At 43.1% G+C, this 20,027-nt stretch overlaps 1 protein-coding gene across 1 annotated transcript in view; it reads right to left on the minus strand.

The window, feature by feature from the left end:
• The window catches only part of ERC2 (ELKS/RAB6-interacting/CAST family member 2), a 1,102,519-nt gene that overhangs the window by 766,160 nt on the left and 316,332 nt on the right, over positions 1 to 20,027 (minus strand). The window contains exons 4-5 of the mRNA XM_090022087.1: positions 18,056 to 18,130; positions 3,067 to 3,222 (exon numbers count right to left, since the gene is read on the minus strand). Of these exons, the coding sequence (XP_089878213.1) occupies positions 3,067 to 3,222; positions 18,056 to 18,130 (231 nt within the window). The remainder of the gene's footprint in view (positions 1 to 3,066; positions 3,223 to 18,055; positions 18,131 to 20,027) is intronic.

Raw genomic sequence — 20,027 nt, forward strand, 5'->3', positions numbered from 1 at the left:
GTCTTACATGAAGGTATAGCTACTCTAGGTTACACCTTAGTATAAACACCTTGCCTGCCTCCCACCATCCTAACCAAACCGGACCCACTGCCCTGCTTCCTACCCTCCCTAGCACCCCAGACCCTCACTCACTGCTCCCTCCCCGCTATTTACTTCCAGGGGAGCAGGCAGGAAAGGGTTAACTAGGCTCAACATAACTGAGCCAGGCACGGCCTACATAAGAGCAGCAGCCCAGCAGCAATGGCAATGGAGTGTAGGCAGACAGGCTTTTTATCTTTTAGTCCTTCAAGCCCCTGACCTAATTGTATGACTGCTCCAAACTCAAACTGGCACAAAGGGCCTTGTTACACATTGCACTTTGAGCTGCTCAAATGCTGACTGGTTTGAGCTTGGAGCAGTCACACCTTAAGCCTAAAACCCTTTTCTGACTGCCCCCCACCTGCATAGCTGTGACCTGCCACCAGAGGGCTGGTGAGCTCAGGCCTGAGTAGGAGCTACAGCTGTGAGTTGCCTTAACAAAGCATTGGGATTGGGGCATAGGGGGTGCTGGTTTTGCTTCCCAGGGTAGCTGGAAAGAGAGAGAAGTGAGGAAAAACACTTGCCTAAAGAAGGAAGACCCAACTCATGGATAGCCGATTTGGCCCCCTCCCTTGTTCCCCTTCCATCCTTTCTACACTGCACTCCGGGACCTGCCCGTGCTTTGTGACCTGGCCAGCTGACATGCTCTGCAGGCTATTTGCATGGGGTTGCACCCCTGGGGATGGGAAGATCACACTTCTGGGGGGAAGAAGATGAGTTGGCTTGGTGCCAAAACCACCTCCTGGGCAATACAGTTCAGGGTCTGGAAAGTTTGTCCATACAGAACAGGGGGATGTGGGAGGGGACACTGCATTCTAGGATGCTGGAGGACTGCAATTTGGGTGGCTCATCTGTGGTGAGTGGCCACACATTAATGGAACATGAACTGGGTAATACAAATCAGAGATAAACCTGCCCTGGAGTACTGTAACCTTAAGCAGCCTGAAGCATGCCTACCTATGTTCTCATTCCTCCAGCCATACAGGTTCTAGCAAAGTAGCAGCAGCAGCATCTCCTTGGGCAGTAATTTTCCAAGTCCATATATATAAATTTCAATATAAAAATAGCTTTTCTAATTTTTAATTCAGCTAACAACAATTAGTCCCGCAGAATTTCACAAAAATTAAATTTTGAGTAGGAAGGAGAAAAGTAGAAATCAAGCAAACTAAAAATGCATGTAAATCTTTCCAATGATCACAATTATTATAGCATTTTTTACCTACATGTACTCTAGCATTATGACAGTCTCCTCTTCCTTACAGAAGGCCAAATGGCTGGCCTTTCTCTTCAGCATCCCTAATGCTACAGTCATTGCATGTTCCTTCACATCTTAAGGGATTTTATAATAAAATGTCTTCCTCCTTGTGTCCCCCAAAGTGATCCCTATATATGTCTAATCCGCCCCATCCTCAATTATCTGCCCCCAGTTTTTCCACTTTAAAAAATTTGGCTGACCTACCCCTATATTACAGAAACCCATTTTATACGTTGCTACTGTAGAAATACAGGGGAAAAATCAGAACAGGTACACTGGATATTACCAAGAATAGACTGCAGCTTGTAAAAACTACTTTAAAATTTTCAGACAGTTTACAAAAAAATTAAAAATCAGAAAACTAATCTTAAAGTAACAACCCCCCCCAACTAAGTTTGGCATACACTTTACTTGCAGAGCACCTGTACAAATATAAATTAAATGACGTAAAAAGTAAGCTGGGATCACAATTTGAGTCTGATAAATTTTAAAATTAAGAAACTGTATTGTCCAGTGAGTCTAATAGCTTGACATAGGATTGTATTCTTAACTTTGTGACTAAACTTTCTTTATGATCCTGGCCAATTCATCTGACCACTTTATCTAGAAACTGAGGGTAATAGTATCTACCAACCTATAAAATATTTGAGATCCTCAGCTGAAAAACAATGTCAGTGCAAACCACAAAAAGACAAGCTTTTAAAAAATAGTGAATTAGTGTACAAGCCACAGTGGAAATGACAGCTTGCAGGGGTACTAACCAGAGGCATGACTAGCAGTTTTGGTACCCTGGGCAGAGTTGTTGTTGTGTGCTGAAGACGGGAACCAGACGTGCTGAGGATGCTGCTGGTATCTCCTTTAAATTGACACTTGGGGCATATGGTTCTTTTCCCCAGCCCTGGTTATGTTACTGGTGCCAGTCATAATAGTACGGTCTTGAGAAACTTAAGTTACAAATTGTTCTGAAAACACCACGGGTCAGAATGGAAACCCATTTAGCGTTCTTTACGCACCTGTACATGTACACGAGGCTGCTCCAATGCACTGTAATTACAACGCATCAGAGCACTCAATTAATTGAGTCTGCTGGCGCATTGTAATTACCATGCACCAGCAGACTCATATCAAGTGTATTAGATCATCCCACACTGAAAAATGGTGGCAGGGGTGCTTTAACTAAAAGCTCATCCAACGAGCTTTAGTTAAAGCTCCCCCACCACCATTTTTCAGTGTGGAGACACTGATACAGGTGACGCTCCAAGTGCTTGAATTAGAGCAGCTCTCGAAGTCACTCTAAACGAAGTACCTCCCCCTCCCCCAACTCTGGGTGTACATCTATAAATGCTCTTTGAAACCTAAAAAAAAAAAAAAAAAAAAGGATAAGCTGGGTCACAGAGGACAGAAAGAAAGAAAATAAAAAGAAACTATGAAACAGGTTAGACAAACTCATAGGGGAACATAGTTGAAAACATTAAAAAATGTCGCCTATTAATCAATTTGTATTTGCTGAGGACATGTAGTGAATTTGACTCCTCCCTACCTTTCCTGAATCAGTACTTAAAATGCCTTTATTTATAAAGAAGAAATGTCCTGAAGCAAATCCTTTCAAAATCGCTTGTTATAGTTTTACTTATAACAAACTTTCAGAGAATTACTTAAGTTGAAAAGAGGCCAATTAAAACTGACGTTCACATTATTTTAATGCCACTAAACTATTTATTATTTGACAGTACCTTATTTTTCATGAACTTTGAGTGACTCTTGTAAACCTCTATTTGTTTGATCTCTTCCTCACGGTCCTCTGTGTTCAGAACTCCATTTGTCTTTAACATCTGTATTTCATCTTCGAGATCTCTTATATTGCGCTCAAGTGAAGCTATTTTTGTGTCCTAGATTTTAGAAAGAGACAGAAAGAAAGGAAGTATTTATAGTCACACGAAAATTTGACATTAAAATGCAATCTAAGCACCACACTGCTTATAGAAGAACAATACAATACAAGAAGCTGGAATAAATTCTGCTCTCCTTTACACCAGTGTAAACAAAGAATTCCTTTGACAGAGCTTAAAGGTAATGCAGAAACTGGACTTTCAACCCCAAAGGAAAGGCAGCATAATGTTTCAGGCTATGTCAGCATCCATAAAAAAAAGTGCATTCTGATGCCAGTGCATATTCTGGGCAAAAGAGCTCCCATAAGACACATATGGGACTGAAAGGAGAATAGAGGATGTTGCTGGGACCAGACATACATGGAAAGTGTCTATCTTGTTGTTTTCAGCAAGAAGAGAAATCATTTTTTCATGTCCATTTCTTCACTAGGGCTAACTACAAGCATTCAGAAAGCCCCTGGTGAAAGTGCTCATACACTGTACTTAAGGTGATATAAGTTAGAGCAGGAAAGAACCAAACAGACATTTGCCATTTGGTTGGGGGAAGGGGGAGAGGGACTCAATGCCTGCCTGCACTGGCCAAGGCAAGCAGATGGGACACTCCAGCATGTCTCCCAGGAGGCTGCTGAAGCCAACCCTGCCCCCTACCTTGCCAGCTAGCAACTTTCAGCAGAGGCTGGGGAGAAAAGTGGGGTTGGGGACTGCGGACTCCCAGTTTACTGGCTGGGTTCTCTGGGTGGGGGAGGCTGAGCCAGGTCCACATGGCAGGGGGTTCCCTTCCTCACCTCACCCCAGCCTCTTGACAGCTGCAGACAGAAGTTCCAGCATGGGCCTATCCTACCAGCTTTTCACTGTGCTGGGAACTGGGGGCCAGGGAGGGGAAACAGAGGTTCTCTGCTGCATGGATCCAGCCTGGCCACACCAAGACTTAAGCCCACAAGTTAGTAGGGATCCACAGGGCTAGGAGGCGAATCTTACTTCAAGGGCTCCTTGGAGGAATATGCTTGCCTTACTGACCTAGCCTTTTCTCTATTGTCTTGAGGAAACCTCTTTCAGAACTTAACCATGAAATACCACTTTAGGTAATCATATTTTGAAAACAGCTGAAAATTAGAGGTGCACTGATACATTGGCCTGATATCAGATAGGCACAGATATAAAGAAAATTGACTATCGGAAATCGGCCTGAAGTGGCCAATAATTTGGCCAATAAATGCAAGTGTATGCGTGCAGCACGCAGGCAGTGAGGCACACATCCTGGCAGCTTGGGGAGCTGTGTGCAGCTTGTAAGTGTGTTGTGGTATACGGGGAAGGGGGAGAAAAGAGGTATGGGGGGCCAGATCAACAACCCCCAGAGTGAGGGAGGGAGTGGGGCTGGGACAGGCACTGCCCAGCCAGGGCAGGGCAGGTGCAAGTGCGGGACAGAGGTGCCACTTGTCCGGGGGCAGAGGGAAGGGTGGAGCAGGAAGTGAGGGGAGCAGCTGCTGCTTGTCTGGCACTCATTTACTTGTCTGGCAGATCCTGCTGTTCATCTGGGAGGGCACAGGGTGGCGGAGGGGAGGCATGTGCTCCTGGAACTCTATCTGTGCAGGGTGAGCCGAGCAGGCTGCAGTTGCAGGCTGGGGGCTATGCTGTGCTCAGTGTGGGAGGCAAAGGCTCTGAGAGGGAGCTATGTAGGGCTATGGCAAAATTTGGTGTGGCTGTAGCCCTGCCCCCATACTCCCTCCTTCCCAGCACAGCTGAGTATAGCATGGCCCCCAGCCCACAGCTACTGCCTGCTCTTTCCTGCCCTGTGCAGATCTGGGGGCAGACACCTCCCGTCGTGCCTCTTGGACAAGCTGTGGCTCTGTCCCATGCCCATCCCACCCCTGTTGGGTAGTGCTTGCCCCAGCCCCTATCTGACTCCTCTCGCACCATGGAGGGGGTGCTCATCTGCCCCCCCTACACCCTTTCCCACTCCCCTCCCCTTTCACCACAACAGACTTATCAGCTGTATCAGAAATTGGATCGGTATTGGCTGATATGCCTCCTTAAAAATCAGCTATCGGTACTGGCCCCCAAAATCTCTATCAATGCACCCTTACTGAAAACTCCCATATGGAAGCTATATGTAGAGTGATTTTTCTTCTGTAACAGGATAAGAACATGTCTTTAGGACCTCCTTCAGATTACGATTTGGTTGGTATCAGCAAAGCTCTCATTACAGGTGGCAGAGCAGACAAGTTTGTTATTCCTAATAGTGGCTTACTTTAAAAATATGGATATGTTGGAAAATTAATTATACAAACAACTGCACAGGTGTTCCAAGCTGAGAATCACCTGCAATGGTTTTGTTCACCTTTTATCCTTCTCCAGAAAACATGCCATTTTGCAAAAGATTATATTCACACAAAATGTTCAATTTACAAGGTTTCTATGCTCTCATTAATTTTGTTTGCTTCTATAAATCATCAATTTTATTCTGTGTAGAGCACAAGAAGAACAACTCATCTACACTGAGAGGCAAAACACTGAAAAGCATATTAATGAGTAACAACAAACAAGTTACTTATAAAAGTACTACCAGAGAAACAGCATGCTTTTTACTCTGTGAAATAATATGCAAATAGTTCATTTTGGTCACAGAATGAAAAATATAGCACACTAAGTAATTAGAATGGTTATCTTGAACATACTGTTAAGACAGTTCACTGTGACCTACGAGTGGTACCAGCAAGGAGCATACCAGAATGGTTTCACTGTCTCATTTCCATATTTGTCCTGTGTGGGCAGCAATCAGTGCCAGGGGAGCGCTTTGAGAGCAAAGAAATCATGTAGACATAACCAAAGCATGTCAAACTCATAACTAGTAGCTGTACCAGGGCCACAAAGTTCACCCCATGGAACATCTGCGGTTATCAAAATTATTTATTTCTGAATTAAACAAAAAATAAGAAACAACATTTTCTGCAGACAGATTTAAAAAATGTGTTTCTAAAACAAAAAACAGCATTTTTCAAAAAATTATTGGGCTGGTGAAATACCTATGCAACCATAGAAGCTGGGGATCTATTGAGCCCACCTCAGCAGGCAGGCAATTCAGGGTACTGGGCAGCCCCAGGAACATACCAGGTAGAATGCTGGGGAGCTGTGCAATCTTTGAAGTCTGCCAACCTAAGCAGAATGTGGAAAACTGGGGAGCCAGGAAGCCCAGAGACAAAGGAAGCCTAGGGAATCTATATGGTTAGCTGCCATGTAACAAGGAATATTTGGAGCTAGGCAGGCTGGCGGGCAGATGGACCACTCATGAATCCAGCAACCGTGGGCCCCATTAAAAGATTAAACAGAATGTCTCATGAAACCTTTTGATTTGGTTCAATCAGCACTCTCCAAAACAAAACAAAAACTTTAAATGGCAACTTTTAACCAGTTATAGTGGTGGCTAAATATATTGATACTGGATCTAACAGCAGAAACAAACTGGAAGCTACAAAAGGAATAGCTACAGAATCTTCTTCAAGCTTTACGCTTTATCTATACCAGCAGCATTCCAACATCCTATCTGAGTTTGTGATTTATTGCAAAGAAAGAAGGCAATCCCAATGTAAGCTTAAATGAGAGAGTACTAGTTAGAGTATAGAGTTTCTCTGAGTTCTGTAACAGTTAGATCCTCCAAATCCCTGTTGAAGGCACAGGAATATATAGCAAAATGTACTATATTGGATGAGCGTAGCCATCTATCAAGAGTACCAAACACACTGTCTGTCCTGTTTCCAATAGTGACCAATATCTTAAGGTTTCAAAAGAAAGAGCCACTGGGCATGTCTACACGTGGCCCTGACTGTGCATTTGGTACTGCACACTCATTTAGTACTTGCTTTACCTGCTGGTACTGCACAGTCCTGGAGGTGCACAGTTATTTTTATATGCTACGTTGCCATAGTGACAAGCTACGGCAATGTAGCTAGTTACTACAGTAACATAGCATCAGCATCACAGTTCATGCCCACTGATGCTATATGGCTGTAGCGACGAGCTACATTACCATAGTTCATTCCTACAGCCATGTAATATCTCATGTAGATGCCTTCTGTCTTCCATTAATAAACTCATTCAGCAGAACCATGGTACGTATGGCCAAGGAGGCTAGGTGGATTCCTTACTTCCTGCCCTTTGCAATGATTGGTTCGTACTCTGAAGCAAGGAAATTATTGAGGGTTGTCCTGATTTCATTTTAGAAAGTTATTTCAGTGATACTGACATTAAGTCTCCATGAATCGAATGCATCTTAGTAGGATATAGCTTACCCTGCTCAGTAAAGAATAAGGTCAGGTAAATAATTTTAACAAGTAATTTATTCAAGGCAATTTGCCTCCTTTTCTGTTCGTGAAATGTCAGTAAGCAAATCACTATTGTCAAATAGATTTGGTATTTGAAACTATTCATCAAATTATTCCTGTGAATAATTCTTGTGCATAGAATATTTAAAAACAGCTGGCTGGTTTGGTTTAGTTCTATATGTGCATCAAATGTGAGTTTTCTATTCCCTCAGTTAATGAGCAGAACCCTTCAGATCAGGGTGGGAGGTTTGTCTGCTTTGTTTCTTTTAATATGAACACTTGATCATCTGATCGTTGCCTTCTCAAAATATTTATTTTCTAGAAACAGTGTGACTTTAGTGTAGGCCCAAATTTTGGGCCAACTGAAAGGCAGTTTGAATGCAATTATTATGAATTTTACTTGACATTTATTAAAAATTCATTAAAAATTTTATAACAAATAATTTTGGGGGATATTCTTGTGTTACAAAACTCATTCACAACAGAATTTGGCTGTTATCAAACAGGCAGAAAAGAGAAAATGATTAACGAACTACAAAGTAGAATATTAAAATATATGATTTTCTCTTGACCATGTTGGTATAGATATTAAGATGAGATTGAATGAGACAACACTTATGTTTGAGTTGAAGGCCAAGAGAAATGAAAAGTTCATGCTGTCTAGACAAAAACAGTATGTTACACTGCACACGCAAACAGTCTCCTAAAAGCAAACCTGTAACATACCTGAAATATCAAAGCTGGATCAATATAAAAGGATGGTCCTTTCTGCAAGCAAGGTAAACCACAAATATTTCCATTCACTTAAGGCCTTTCCATTTTAAATGTGTTTTGCTCCTGTATCCAAACTATACAGATTTTGGCATTTTAGCTTTGTTTTACAATGAAGACAATAATTATATTCTATATATGCAAAATTGCAGCAGCTTCAAGGACTTACAGCAGTAGCAGAGCAGGGGGAAGGGGTGAACTGGAAGAGGAGTCAAGCATTTTAACCCCCGCCCCTTCCCCACTGCCACCTCTCCCTCTGCACCCCTTCACACTTTCCCCCACAATAATTGTACGTCCTGCCACCTGCCCAGCCCATTACTTGTCTCCTCCACTGTCCCTCTCACTGTTCATCGCTCCTGCCCCCTGCTCCTACCCCAGTGTCCACTCTCCACTGCCACTTACCCTCAGTCATGGCTATGGCCCTTCTCTGGCCAGGACACAGAGTATATGCTGGCTTTAGACCCTTCCTGGCCAGCCAGCAGTGACTGCAGATGGACCAGAACCAAGTCAAAAGATAAGCAGCAGCAGATGGGGGGAGAGGTGTTAGGAAGCAGAGGGACAAAAGGATGTTTCAGCCCCAACTCTTATCCCATAGCATGCACACATTACAGCCTGAAAAAACAAAACGTCTTCCCCTGCCCCAAAGTCCATCTCCAAGAGCATTAAGTCAGCTAGTGTAGCAGGACTGGGGGTGTTTAAGGTCCCAATCCAAGCACAGTATTGTGAGATTGCTGGGTGGGGGAGGGTAAGGGCTGCTTGTCTCTGCAAATTAAAATGTGAAGATGTAAAGCAAGTTCAGCATTCACAAGGCAAATCACAAGAACACAAGCCACAATACTTAAGAAAAGCTCCTTTTTAAGACAAGTCTCATGGGCTCTAACTTATTGTTTATCCTTTAGGTTTGCAATACCCTGGGTACAGTAGTCTATAGAATCAATGAGTATTGAACCCGTTCATGTGAAAGTGATATCTTGAAACTTCAATTTATTTCATGTGATTGAGGCCACAAAAGAATAAATGCTCCAGTGTGCCACCGCTTTATGAAGGGGACTCTTGCAGAAAACTTAAAAGGGATTGTAACATTAAGGAACAAATTCAATTAAGGAAGCATGGGAGAACAGAAGAAAAGGAGAGGAGAGTAGAACTGTGAATCTTCCTCTAGATTACTGTACATTCCCTCTGGATTACTGTGACTCCATTTTTCATAGTGAGCATGATCTTACTGGAGTAGGGGGGCTGCCAGGGGCATTTCAGGGGGAGAAGAATGGTAACAAGGAAGCAAAGGTAAAGGAGGTAGGTACAGAAAATTGTGAAGAGCAAGGAAACAGAAAATACCAGAAATTTGGGGAAAGCAGATTGCCTGAGAAAGCAAACTGGAAGGATCAGTCAGCAAGAGAGAGGGGCAAATAAATCTAGGAAGAGATAAAATACAACTAGGAGATTTGAGAAGATACAAAATACAACAGAACAGAATGTGACATTTCTGACGCACAACTTGGACTGGATTGGCCTAGCCAGCACAAACAGAGATGACTGCACTGGCTGACCATCTGAGCAGATTGGAAGATGGACGTATACCAAAGGACATGCTATATGAGGAACTATCAGAGGGAAACAAGAACAACAGGACATCCCAAGCTTTGCTACAAAGCAAGCAAGACATGAAAGTATGTGGAACTGATCTTGACCAGTGAGAAACCTTGGCAAGCAATCAAAAAAGTGGCATCTCTGTCTCCACTAGGGCATTAAAGTCAATGACAGGAATTGGCTTCAACAGCTTTAAGTGAAAAGCATCCACAGGAAGCAAGTAGCTCTTGAACCACCCAATCATGACATACACTTGCAACCACTGCCACAGATCATGCAAATCTTGGAGTGTATTATTCAGTCACATGTGACACTGCAAACCATCTATGCCAGAGGCTGCAATAACCACTGCCTCTCACAGATGAAAGGATGCCAATGTGAGGACTGGACTGAGAGAAAAGGGTGAAAGGATTTCATGAAAGACAAAGACAGTTTGAAAGTCATGGGGAAAGAAGATATGAGTATCAGGTGAGAGGATAAAGATGGAGCAGAAAAACAAGGGTCTGAGATAGGAAGAAGAGATGGGAGGAGAGGTAAGAGAAACTAGGTATGTAGGGAGAAGAGAAGAATGAGAGATTTGAGTGGGGAAGAGTGGAAAATGTTTTGTACAGGGGCAGAAATAGAACCAGGGAAAGAACAGACAGGTTGACTGGGGAGGAAAATATTGTTTGAAGCCTGGGGGAGCTGAGTAGGAGATTGTGACCAAATGCTAATTGGTGAGTGGGTTTAGGTGGGAGCTTGTACTGGTAGGGGCCTCAGAAGGGGTGGGTATGACCTCAAAGTAGTGTCGCATATTTACCTCGCCACCACCGGAACACTGTAGAGAAATCAGTGCTTTAATACATCATAATTTAAAGCAAATGTTCTACAAAAAGTACAAACCTGCACTGAAGTAAGACAATTTAGAGTTATAGGAAAGTAGGTTTGGAAGGAACCTCCAGGCATCATCTAGTCCAGTGGTCTCCAACTTGTTTAAATAGGAGATCACCTTTGGTATTTAAGGCAGCCCAAGATCTACCGTGCACTACACCCCCACCACAACAGGTAAGTCTGTGGGGAGAGAAGTGGGAGGGCAGATCCAGGCAGAGGGAGAACAAATTATTTGGGGGCATGCCCCTCCACAACAGGTAAGTCTGTGGGGGAAGGGGCAGGGGGAGGGGAAAGGGCCATGTAGGCGGGTGGGGCAGATCAAGGCCCCACACTTAATCCCACTTCCTCCCTCACAACTGGGGCCTCAATCTGGCTCCCACCTCAACAGCAGTGAGAGAGAGAACGGGGCTGGAGCAGGGGAAGGCCCTGCACAACCAGATCACAGGACAGAGCCACAAGTGGCTCATCTGGGGAGGGCATGGGGGTGTGTGCCTACGGATCTGCACGCTGGCTAGGTCAGCTGTCGCTGTAGGCTGTGGCCAGGCTGTGCCGGGCTGCACTTAGGTCAGGTGGTGGCAGTGCTGGGAGTGCGGCTATGGGAGGGAACGGGGGCTGCAGGCCCCCAAAAATTTGCTATAGCCCCCGCATAGCCCCAGCTCCACTGCCACCGTCCAGTCTGAACGCAGCACAGCCCAGACCCCTGCCACGAAGTGTGTGGTGCTGCCTTCCAGCCCCAGTCTGCCCTTCCTCCCATGCAGATCCTGGGGGGGAAGGGCAGGGCAAGGGGAAGGCAGCACCATGGTCTTCATGAAGGGGAGCTGGGCCCCGCTGCATTCAGGGAAGTTGGAAGTGGCAGCACTGGGAGGAGGGGGCTATGCCAAATTTTCAGGTGCCTGCAGCCCCCTTCCCATAGTCCCACTCCCAGCACTGCTGCCACCCGGCCTGAGCGCAGCCTGGCCCCAGCCAGCTCAGACAAGCTCAATCCTCCCAACACCCACCAGCCAGGGTCCCACTCACCTTGCCCCTGCTTCTGCCTCTGCAGCACTCTATCCCTCATCGCGACAGCCTCCATCTGGCCCCTGCCCCTTCCCTCCCTCATGGAGTGACCTGCTGAGTTGGGGGTGGGCTGTGCACATGCATGCACGAGATCAACAGGTTGGTGACCACTAATATAATCCAACTCCTGTCTGAGGCAGGATAATTTCTATCCAAACCATCCCATACAGTCATAATCTAAACTCTGTATAAAACTACCCTCAGCCCTGACACAACATAGACCTAATACTCTAACCTAACACAGGTAAAGCAGGAGAACCACAGTAGCCAATGTTCTGCTTCTGTAAAATGTTGTCAATATATGCTCAACAGCTCCTGGGCAGAGGCCCATCTCCCTCTTCCCTCCTCCCACCCATTACAGAGGAAGGCATTTTACAGAAGCAAGATATTGGCTGCTGTAAGGTAGGTTACAGTGTTAGGCCTATGTTGTGTTTGGGCTGAGTGTAGTCTTATGTAGAGTTTAGTTTATGCTTGTATGGGATAGTTTGGATAGTGATGATCCTGCCTCAGGAAGGGAGTTAGACTAGATGACCTCTCAAGGTCTCTTCCAGCCCTACTTCTCTGTGACTTCTATGACTTCCAAATTTCATGTTGTCTGCAAACTTGCTCAAGAAGCTTCCTATGCCAGCATCCAAATTGTTAAGAAACACGTTGAACAGCACCAGGCTCAGGACAGACTCCTGTGGGACTCTACGCAAAACTTCCTGCCATTCTGACACAGACCCATTAATAATTACCCTTTACTTATGGCTACTGAGCCAGTTATCTATCCACCTTGTAGCAGTGTTATCCAGCCCACATTTCTCCAATTTGTTTATGAGAAGATCATGCAGAATTTTGTCAAAAGCCTTGCTGAAATCCAGATACACTATATCTACAGCATTCCTTTCAGCCACCCAAGTAGATACTTTGTCAAAAAAGGAAATCAGGTTTGTTTGACATAGGGATGTAAATAACATTTTAAAAATATCCATTACACTTCTCTAATTATATTGGTTAAATGGTTAACTGATAACACATACCTAGTCCTGGCTGGGGGTTCCAGAGCTCCAGGCCAGCACCTGCCCTACCTCACCCTGCCACGGGAGGTGCCATGATGCTGCCTGATTGGAGCAATGCAGGGAGCTAGGAGCCTCTCATAGACCCCCTCAGACAGAGCTGCTGCTGGGAGCTGGTCCCTAGGTCCTTTGAAAATGGGGGGAAGGGGACAGCAGTAAGCCCCTGACAACACAGCCAACACAAAGCCATGGGCACCATTGGGTGAGGGGCTTTTTCAGGTGCTAGGAAGAAGGAAGCACACACCACAGTCGGGAACCCCAGGCCCTCCAAGCTCTGGGCATCCCTCGCCATGGGCCCCTGGCCCTTTTGACCATTCTGGTTCTGGCCCCTGCCTGGACCAGCTGAGGGTACTCTCTTGATCAGGTCGGAGTCTCTAGCCCTACTCTCACTCCTGGGTCCACCTTTTGGCCCTACTAGTGGGTGACCCACCCGGTTGTGGGAGCTGGGGTTAAGGCACCCTGACCCACCTTTCACCGGGGTGGTAACTGGCCTGGCATTTCCTGGGGGCTGCTGTGACACTGAGAGCCCCACCAAGCCATCCACTCCCTGCAGGGTGCAGTTTTAGGTCATGCCCAGGATCAAGAGCCTCCTTACCACCCCCTACATCTCCTCCCTTACCTCCAGCGTGTTCTAAGAAGCCTCACAGCCAGGCAATGCTGCTGCCTGGCTGCCAGCAGCAAACTGCCCTGTTTATATGGGTGCCCAAAGCTCTAAAATGGCCACCGCAGTTAAGCACCTGCTGCCTGATTGGCTTAAGGCCCTTAAAGTGGCAGGCACAAACAGTGCCCTGCCACAGTCCTCTTCACCACTTCCCATCCCCTCCTCCTCATTCCTTCCTCCCTCCCTCCTGTCTTCCTGTTGCTGAGGCATCACATAACTTCCCTTCTCTGCTAGACTGCACCCTGTGCTAAACATTAACTGGTAATGCATTACCGGTATAAATATCCTTATTTTTAAAAACATTTAACCTTTCTCATCCCTAGTTTGACATGGTTTGTTTTTCATAAATCCATGCTGGCTGCTTGTGATAGTCTTTTCTCCTCCAGATGCTTATAAATGGCCTTCATTTGGACATGCTTCGGTAACCTGCCAGGTACTGAGGTGAGGCTAACCAGTCTATAGTTCCCTGCATCCTCCATCTTTTCTTTTTAAAGAGAGGCACTACACTGGTCCTTTTCCAGTCCTCTGGTACCTGGCCCATCTCCCATGGCTTCATGAAGATCATTGCCAAAGGCTCCAAGATCTCCTCTGCTAGTTCCTTCAGGACCCTGGGACAAAGCTCATCTGGCCCCGCTAACTTGAATGCATGCAGACCCAACAAAAGCTCTCTGACCATATCTTTTGTTATCTCCTCCCTCATCTTGCCCCCTTCCTTATCCAGATAATCCCTATTAATTTTTTCAGTGGAGACTGTTTTGGTCAGGAGTTTCCCCTGGCTTGTTAACAGGGGACACACAGCTTCCTTGGTCCTTCTTTTCTGGCCAACATACTTACAGAACCTCTCCTTGTTGTCCTTAACCTCCTTTGCCAAGTACAACTCATCCTTTATCCTTGCCTTCCTCATTTTGTCCCTGTGTTTACTGGTTAACATTCCAAAGTAGGAAATAGTAATGAAAACTGCTCTTTAATCATACGGAGTTTGACAGCTTCCATTTGTCCCTTTTACCTTTAGTATCGGACATATTTTACTGGGACAGCCCCAGCGGTAGGATGTGGACATAAAAAGAAGGAAATTTGTCCCTCAGAACTGAAAGGTAGATCCAGCCAGCCCTCAGAATGCTGCTTGTATATGATTTCATGTTCATTAATCACAAATGAGATTCTTTATTATGAAGAACTAGAAAGTAAATATATATATAAAGGGGTTGCTGAGATACTCCTTTTTGCTAGACACACTGGAATAATTCAAGCTAATAATTAGCTATTAGGAAGACCACATTTACTTTAGTGTTCAGACATCCTGAAGTTATTCACTCTAATCAGTGGAAAAACACATGCATTTAATTTGCATTTCTTTTAGCAGGGCTGATAGGAAAGGCCATCAGTAATGTATTTCAGTCTTTGTTACCAATTCTCACAATTTAATAATGAGTCTTATAATATTTGGAGCTTTTCTTAGACATAGGTTCTGGGTCGACATATCAATGTGAAAATCTAAGTTTCATTACAAAAATAATCAGTTTATGGTCTCCCTCATTGTCAATAAAGCCAAAAAAATGTGTTCTAGAAGCAATTCAAAATCTAGAAGACAAATTAAAAGGTTCCAATATTATACTTTAAAAAATGTTGTGAATTTTAAGCCATTTTTAGGATTAGGACCTAAATCCTAAATCTTTTAACTGCACCAAGCTTCAGATAGCAATATTATATAGCAAACAGAGCAATCAGAGAACTGCACTTGCAGAGCAGATTTTCCTTAAACTATGTCACAAAATCCATCCCTTTGTACAAATTCCTGAACTACCTGCAGTGTAAACACTTGTTCAGTGAGGTGTAGGCAATGGGGGAGTGACCTTCAACAGAAATATAATTTCTTTAAAGGCACATTATATGGACTTAGTCTGTTACACATTACTTCTATACCCACTCATAATTTTTGGTCTCAGCACATCTGGAACTGCCTTTAGAACATTTGGCATTTGTTCCTCAATATTCAACAAATACTTATTAAAAAAAAATGTCCTCTGTTGTGTTCATTTTATGCACATGCTTTTGTGGCTCCAGTAGGCTGCAGAGAGTCTAGCAACTTATGAACTGAGGGAAACTGTTTAGATACAATTAAACATAGTCTTCGAAAGAAAAGCAAATTATACAGAAATATAGACAATGCCAGCTACAAAGTCTTGTTTAAAAGCCAGTATTAAAAAATACTTTTAATTATATGAATTTATTTGGCTGGTCTTGACAATAGCTGGTACAGCTAAGTTTGTCAAGTCACAGACATAGTGGGCACATCTACATGTGCATTGTGTGCTGTAGGTACCATACATTAAGTTTAGTGAATTTACTGAAGGTGCAGTAACCGGTGCTACTGCGCACACCTTTTCAGTGATGCTACATTAATTCTACTGCACATTAGTGCAATAGCACAGGTTTTGCTGTGACCTGCTAAAGTGTCGTAGAATTAGTCTATTGCATACAGTATTTAGGCTCTCGTGTAAACTGGGTGAGTCTACAGTAAAGAGTAAGATTTACAATGCAAGAATTTTGTGCCCCAAAATAATCCAGAAACAGTAAACTTAGTGCTGAATTGTGATTACATTATTAGGGTAGATAAGAATGTAAATTTTTCCTGCCATTTAGTACACTAAATTATACAGAAGGTTATACAACCACTCAGGTATGGCCTGATTGTGACTTGAGTTACAATAGATTTTATACCACTAGAACTCCACAGGCTTTGATGAACCTACACCTTATGTACATCAATGCTAGCCCAGGAGAAAGCAGGAGTTCTTATTGTGACAAATAAAACCTGAAGTTCTCTTTTAGTATCTTCTTTATTCAATAAATATAGAAGTCAACCCTGTAGAATTCTTACCTGCATGAATAGGGCTATCAAAGTAAGTAGGGATTACCTGCATGGGAGCAAGGATTTTTAGGCTCAGGTTTCTAATTTTTTTTCCTATTACTGAAATGAATAAAATTTTCCTCAAACAGGTGAAGATATTCTGATCAGTAAAATAATATAAAACACAGAGTATCCTCCTTTTCTATAAAGTTGAAATACCTTTCGAAAACTTCACCAAGCAGAATTTTAAGGAAGCTGTTTGTCTACCTTCCTAACAAAGAACAGTAACAATGGTGTAGTGAGGGCAGCCACTGAAGTGCAGGATTAAAAAAAGGGTAGAATTATCCTATATCTGGTAGAATATGGAAGTCTTTTATATATGATTATATACAGGGACCTACTTAAATTGCAGTTTCACGTTTTCAAAAAAAACAAAAAACAGTGATCTCTGAGATCACTGAAAAAATGGCATTAGGTGCAATTTCCCATGGAACTGACCCCCTAAAAATGTGCTTAGAGGAATTTTGGACTAGATCAGTGGTTCTCAACCTTTTTTGTATCAGGGCCCATTTGTAAACATCAATGGCCAATCCTGATTCAGTAAACAGTTTAAGTAGAAAACAGCCCACAGACTCTGCTGGTGCCCCTCACTCCCAATCCTCTATCCCCTGCACCCAGACACCAGCTCCCCAGTGTGTGGGGCGGACAGTGGGTGTGTGGGGAGGCAGTGAAAGCAATGAGTCTCGCTACCCCGCTCCTCCCTCCCACGGCAAGTCCTGCATGCTGGGCTACAGACATGGCTCCTGCCCCTGCTGGTTCAGCTAGGCTGCAGCCCTGTGCCTGCTGTGGGCACACAAATCTGGGGGGAGCATGTGCCCCGCCATTCCCTCTGATGTATCACCTGAGGTCCCTTCCAAACCTAATTTTCTATGAATACAAAGAAAGCACAGCCATTACTGAAGCTATAGAGCATGTGACTTGAGAGAGAATTACTGAGAGGATGAGCTACTGACACAGACTAAGTGAAGGCACCAGTCAGGAAAGCAAAAGTATTTTGGTGCCAATCAGCGGTGACAAACAGGGCTTCCAGGGCCAATCAGAAGTGAGGGGCAGGGCTACCATGAAATGCCTGCAAAACTGACTCTGCATGCCACAAGCAGACCATGAAACACTCTTTGTCTCACCACAATTTAAGTAGGTCCCTAATTACATAGTAAATAGATTATATAGATATAAATAAATAGTTCCCCTTTCCAGTAATTAAGCTTTTAAAATCTGAAGAGTTTATCAGCATGCTATTTTTTTAACATGTGGGTGATTGATTAAGGAAATGTGTGAAAAGAGGGTAGAATTATTTGCCAAAAATGGCTTTGGAGAGACATGAATTTTTTTCTTCCTGGAGACAAAGAATATTTTTATACCTTTCCTGAAACTGTAGGCCTCAGCTTTTCATCTAGAAGAGGTATTAGTCACTGACTGTTTTACAGATCTCTGACAATTTTGGAATGGGGGTGGAGGAGAGAAATGCTGACTGTTCCCTTGCTTAACACTGGAATAAATTCTGTAGTAAAAGCTAGCACTTAATGAATGCTTTAATATTAAAATTTAAATTAACTTAAAATGAAAAGACATTGTATTAGTAAACATGCAAAGCTCATACCTTCATTTCTATAACTGTCTGAAGAGCCTTTGTCTTTGCTGGTTCAGGCTGAAGTTGGGTTCTTCTGTGTAGTTCCTGTGGAGGGACACGATAAAAATAAGCTTGGCGACTCATCTTTTTCATTATTTTCTCACTCATAAATGTAGTTCATAGCAAACTAAAAATCTGATGTTCAGAAGTACAGAAGTCCACATTCTACAGGTGTTTCCTTCTTTATAATCCCTCTAGCATCACTGCAGTTTCTATCTTATATTACAGTCAACTCTGTCGGCACATGCGCTATTTCTGAAACTTCTATCAATAATTAATGTCAACTGTGACAAAGCCAGCAAGTAATCTCTTAGTCCAAAGACAACACTGCTTCTTCTTCCTAGACATCAAATCATAATTCATTCAATTACAGTACACTGTCCTGCTAATCCAAATACTTTTAAGAAAAATAACTTGTTGTTTTAAACCTTTTACTGCAGCTTAGAGCTTTTTTTAAACCTTTTACTGCAGCTTAGAGCTTTTTGAAATAAGCAGTTTAAAGACATATTTTAAAATATGTCTTAGTAGTATCTATAGGTGATGAACACAACCTACAACAGCTTTTACATTTCAATTTTCTTGTATTCGTGCTATGATACTTTTCATTTTAAATTACACATAATAAAAATTAAGCAGTTTCCATGTCAGAAAGAAATACAGTGTTAACAGAAGCTATTAAGCAACCTCCACCTTTTATTTAAAGAAATCGATATGGACTTATATGCCATTAATATAGATTAATAGTAATTAAAATATGCCATTAATTTTTAATGTCTACTCAGATAATGTTTCATTATGTTCATGAGAATCTGGTCACTCATAGCTTGTGAGAAAAAAATGCCATGATTTTTCATTTGTTATCACCCTATGGTAATGTTCTGTGTGTTCCATGTACACAGATACAAATGTACATGCAGAAAAAACAGGGGCTTCCACCCAAGGTCTCAATGGTTCCTATGGAATCTGTTGGAAGTCGGAACCATCTGTACAAAGGCCGTCTCTCTTTGCCCGGCCTTCTGGACCTCCCAGCCTTGCAAACCTACACCAATGCACTGTAAAAGGAGATTGCCGCCAAACCTTTCCACAGAGAGTACATAGGGGGAAAGCAAGTAAATATGCTGAGGACATTAACTCAGCATTAACATTGAACATTAACTACTCAATGACTCCCATCTAAGAGTAGCTGTCTTGCGTAAATGAGACCCTGTTTAATCCCAACATCGTCCCCATCCATAATGCTCAAATCCTGCTGAAAACCAGTGAAGAAATAGATAGCATCAGGGAGGGAAGACAAATGGAGCTTCTGTCTCCTTCCTTCCTCCAAATCCAGCAGGTTATCATCTCTACCTTGTTGAGCATGCACTCTCTTTAGTGAGATTTCACAAACCATATTTTGGATTTTAAATAATGTTAAATGCATGTTTCTCCTTTAAAAGATCAAGTAAATTGATCTAAGAAAACTTTAAACAATAATTTTAAGCAATTGCTTTTGACATTTTAAACTAATCCCTTTCAAAGCAAAACACTAGAAAAAGCAGAGATCACATTCTTTACAATACTTACTTGGAGACAAAGGGCATCAAAACCTTGGACATTATGTTCAGAGAAACTGTCAGTGAAACACTAAAAATCTAAAGTATCTCTTACACTGGAAAGCACCAACTAGATCATCCGGGTCTTTTATAAAATCTGGACCCAAATCAGCAAAACTTTGTTTCATAGTTCTCCTACAATGACTTGAGAAGTGGAAAACAATTCTCTATCAAAATCCTGAAAACGATTTTCTTCTCTCTCTCCATTCCCTTCTCAAAAATCACCTCTTATATATAGCGCATACAGTAAGGTACACCCAGATAATGGTTTGACAGGTAGAAAGCTGTGATTACTATTCCAAGTTTGGAACTGGACACATCTCAAATTTATGCTCCCATCTTCCCTACTC

This window comes from Crocodylus siamensis, chromosome 11 (assembly GCF_052110815.1).
Source record: "Crocodylus siamensis isolate JL-2025a chromosome 11, ASM5211081v1, whole genome shotgun sequence".
Classification (NCBI taxonomy): domain Eukaryota; kingdom Metazoa; phylum Chordata; order Crocodylia; family Crocodylidae; genus Crocodylus; species Crocodylus siamensis.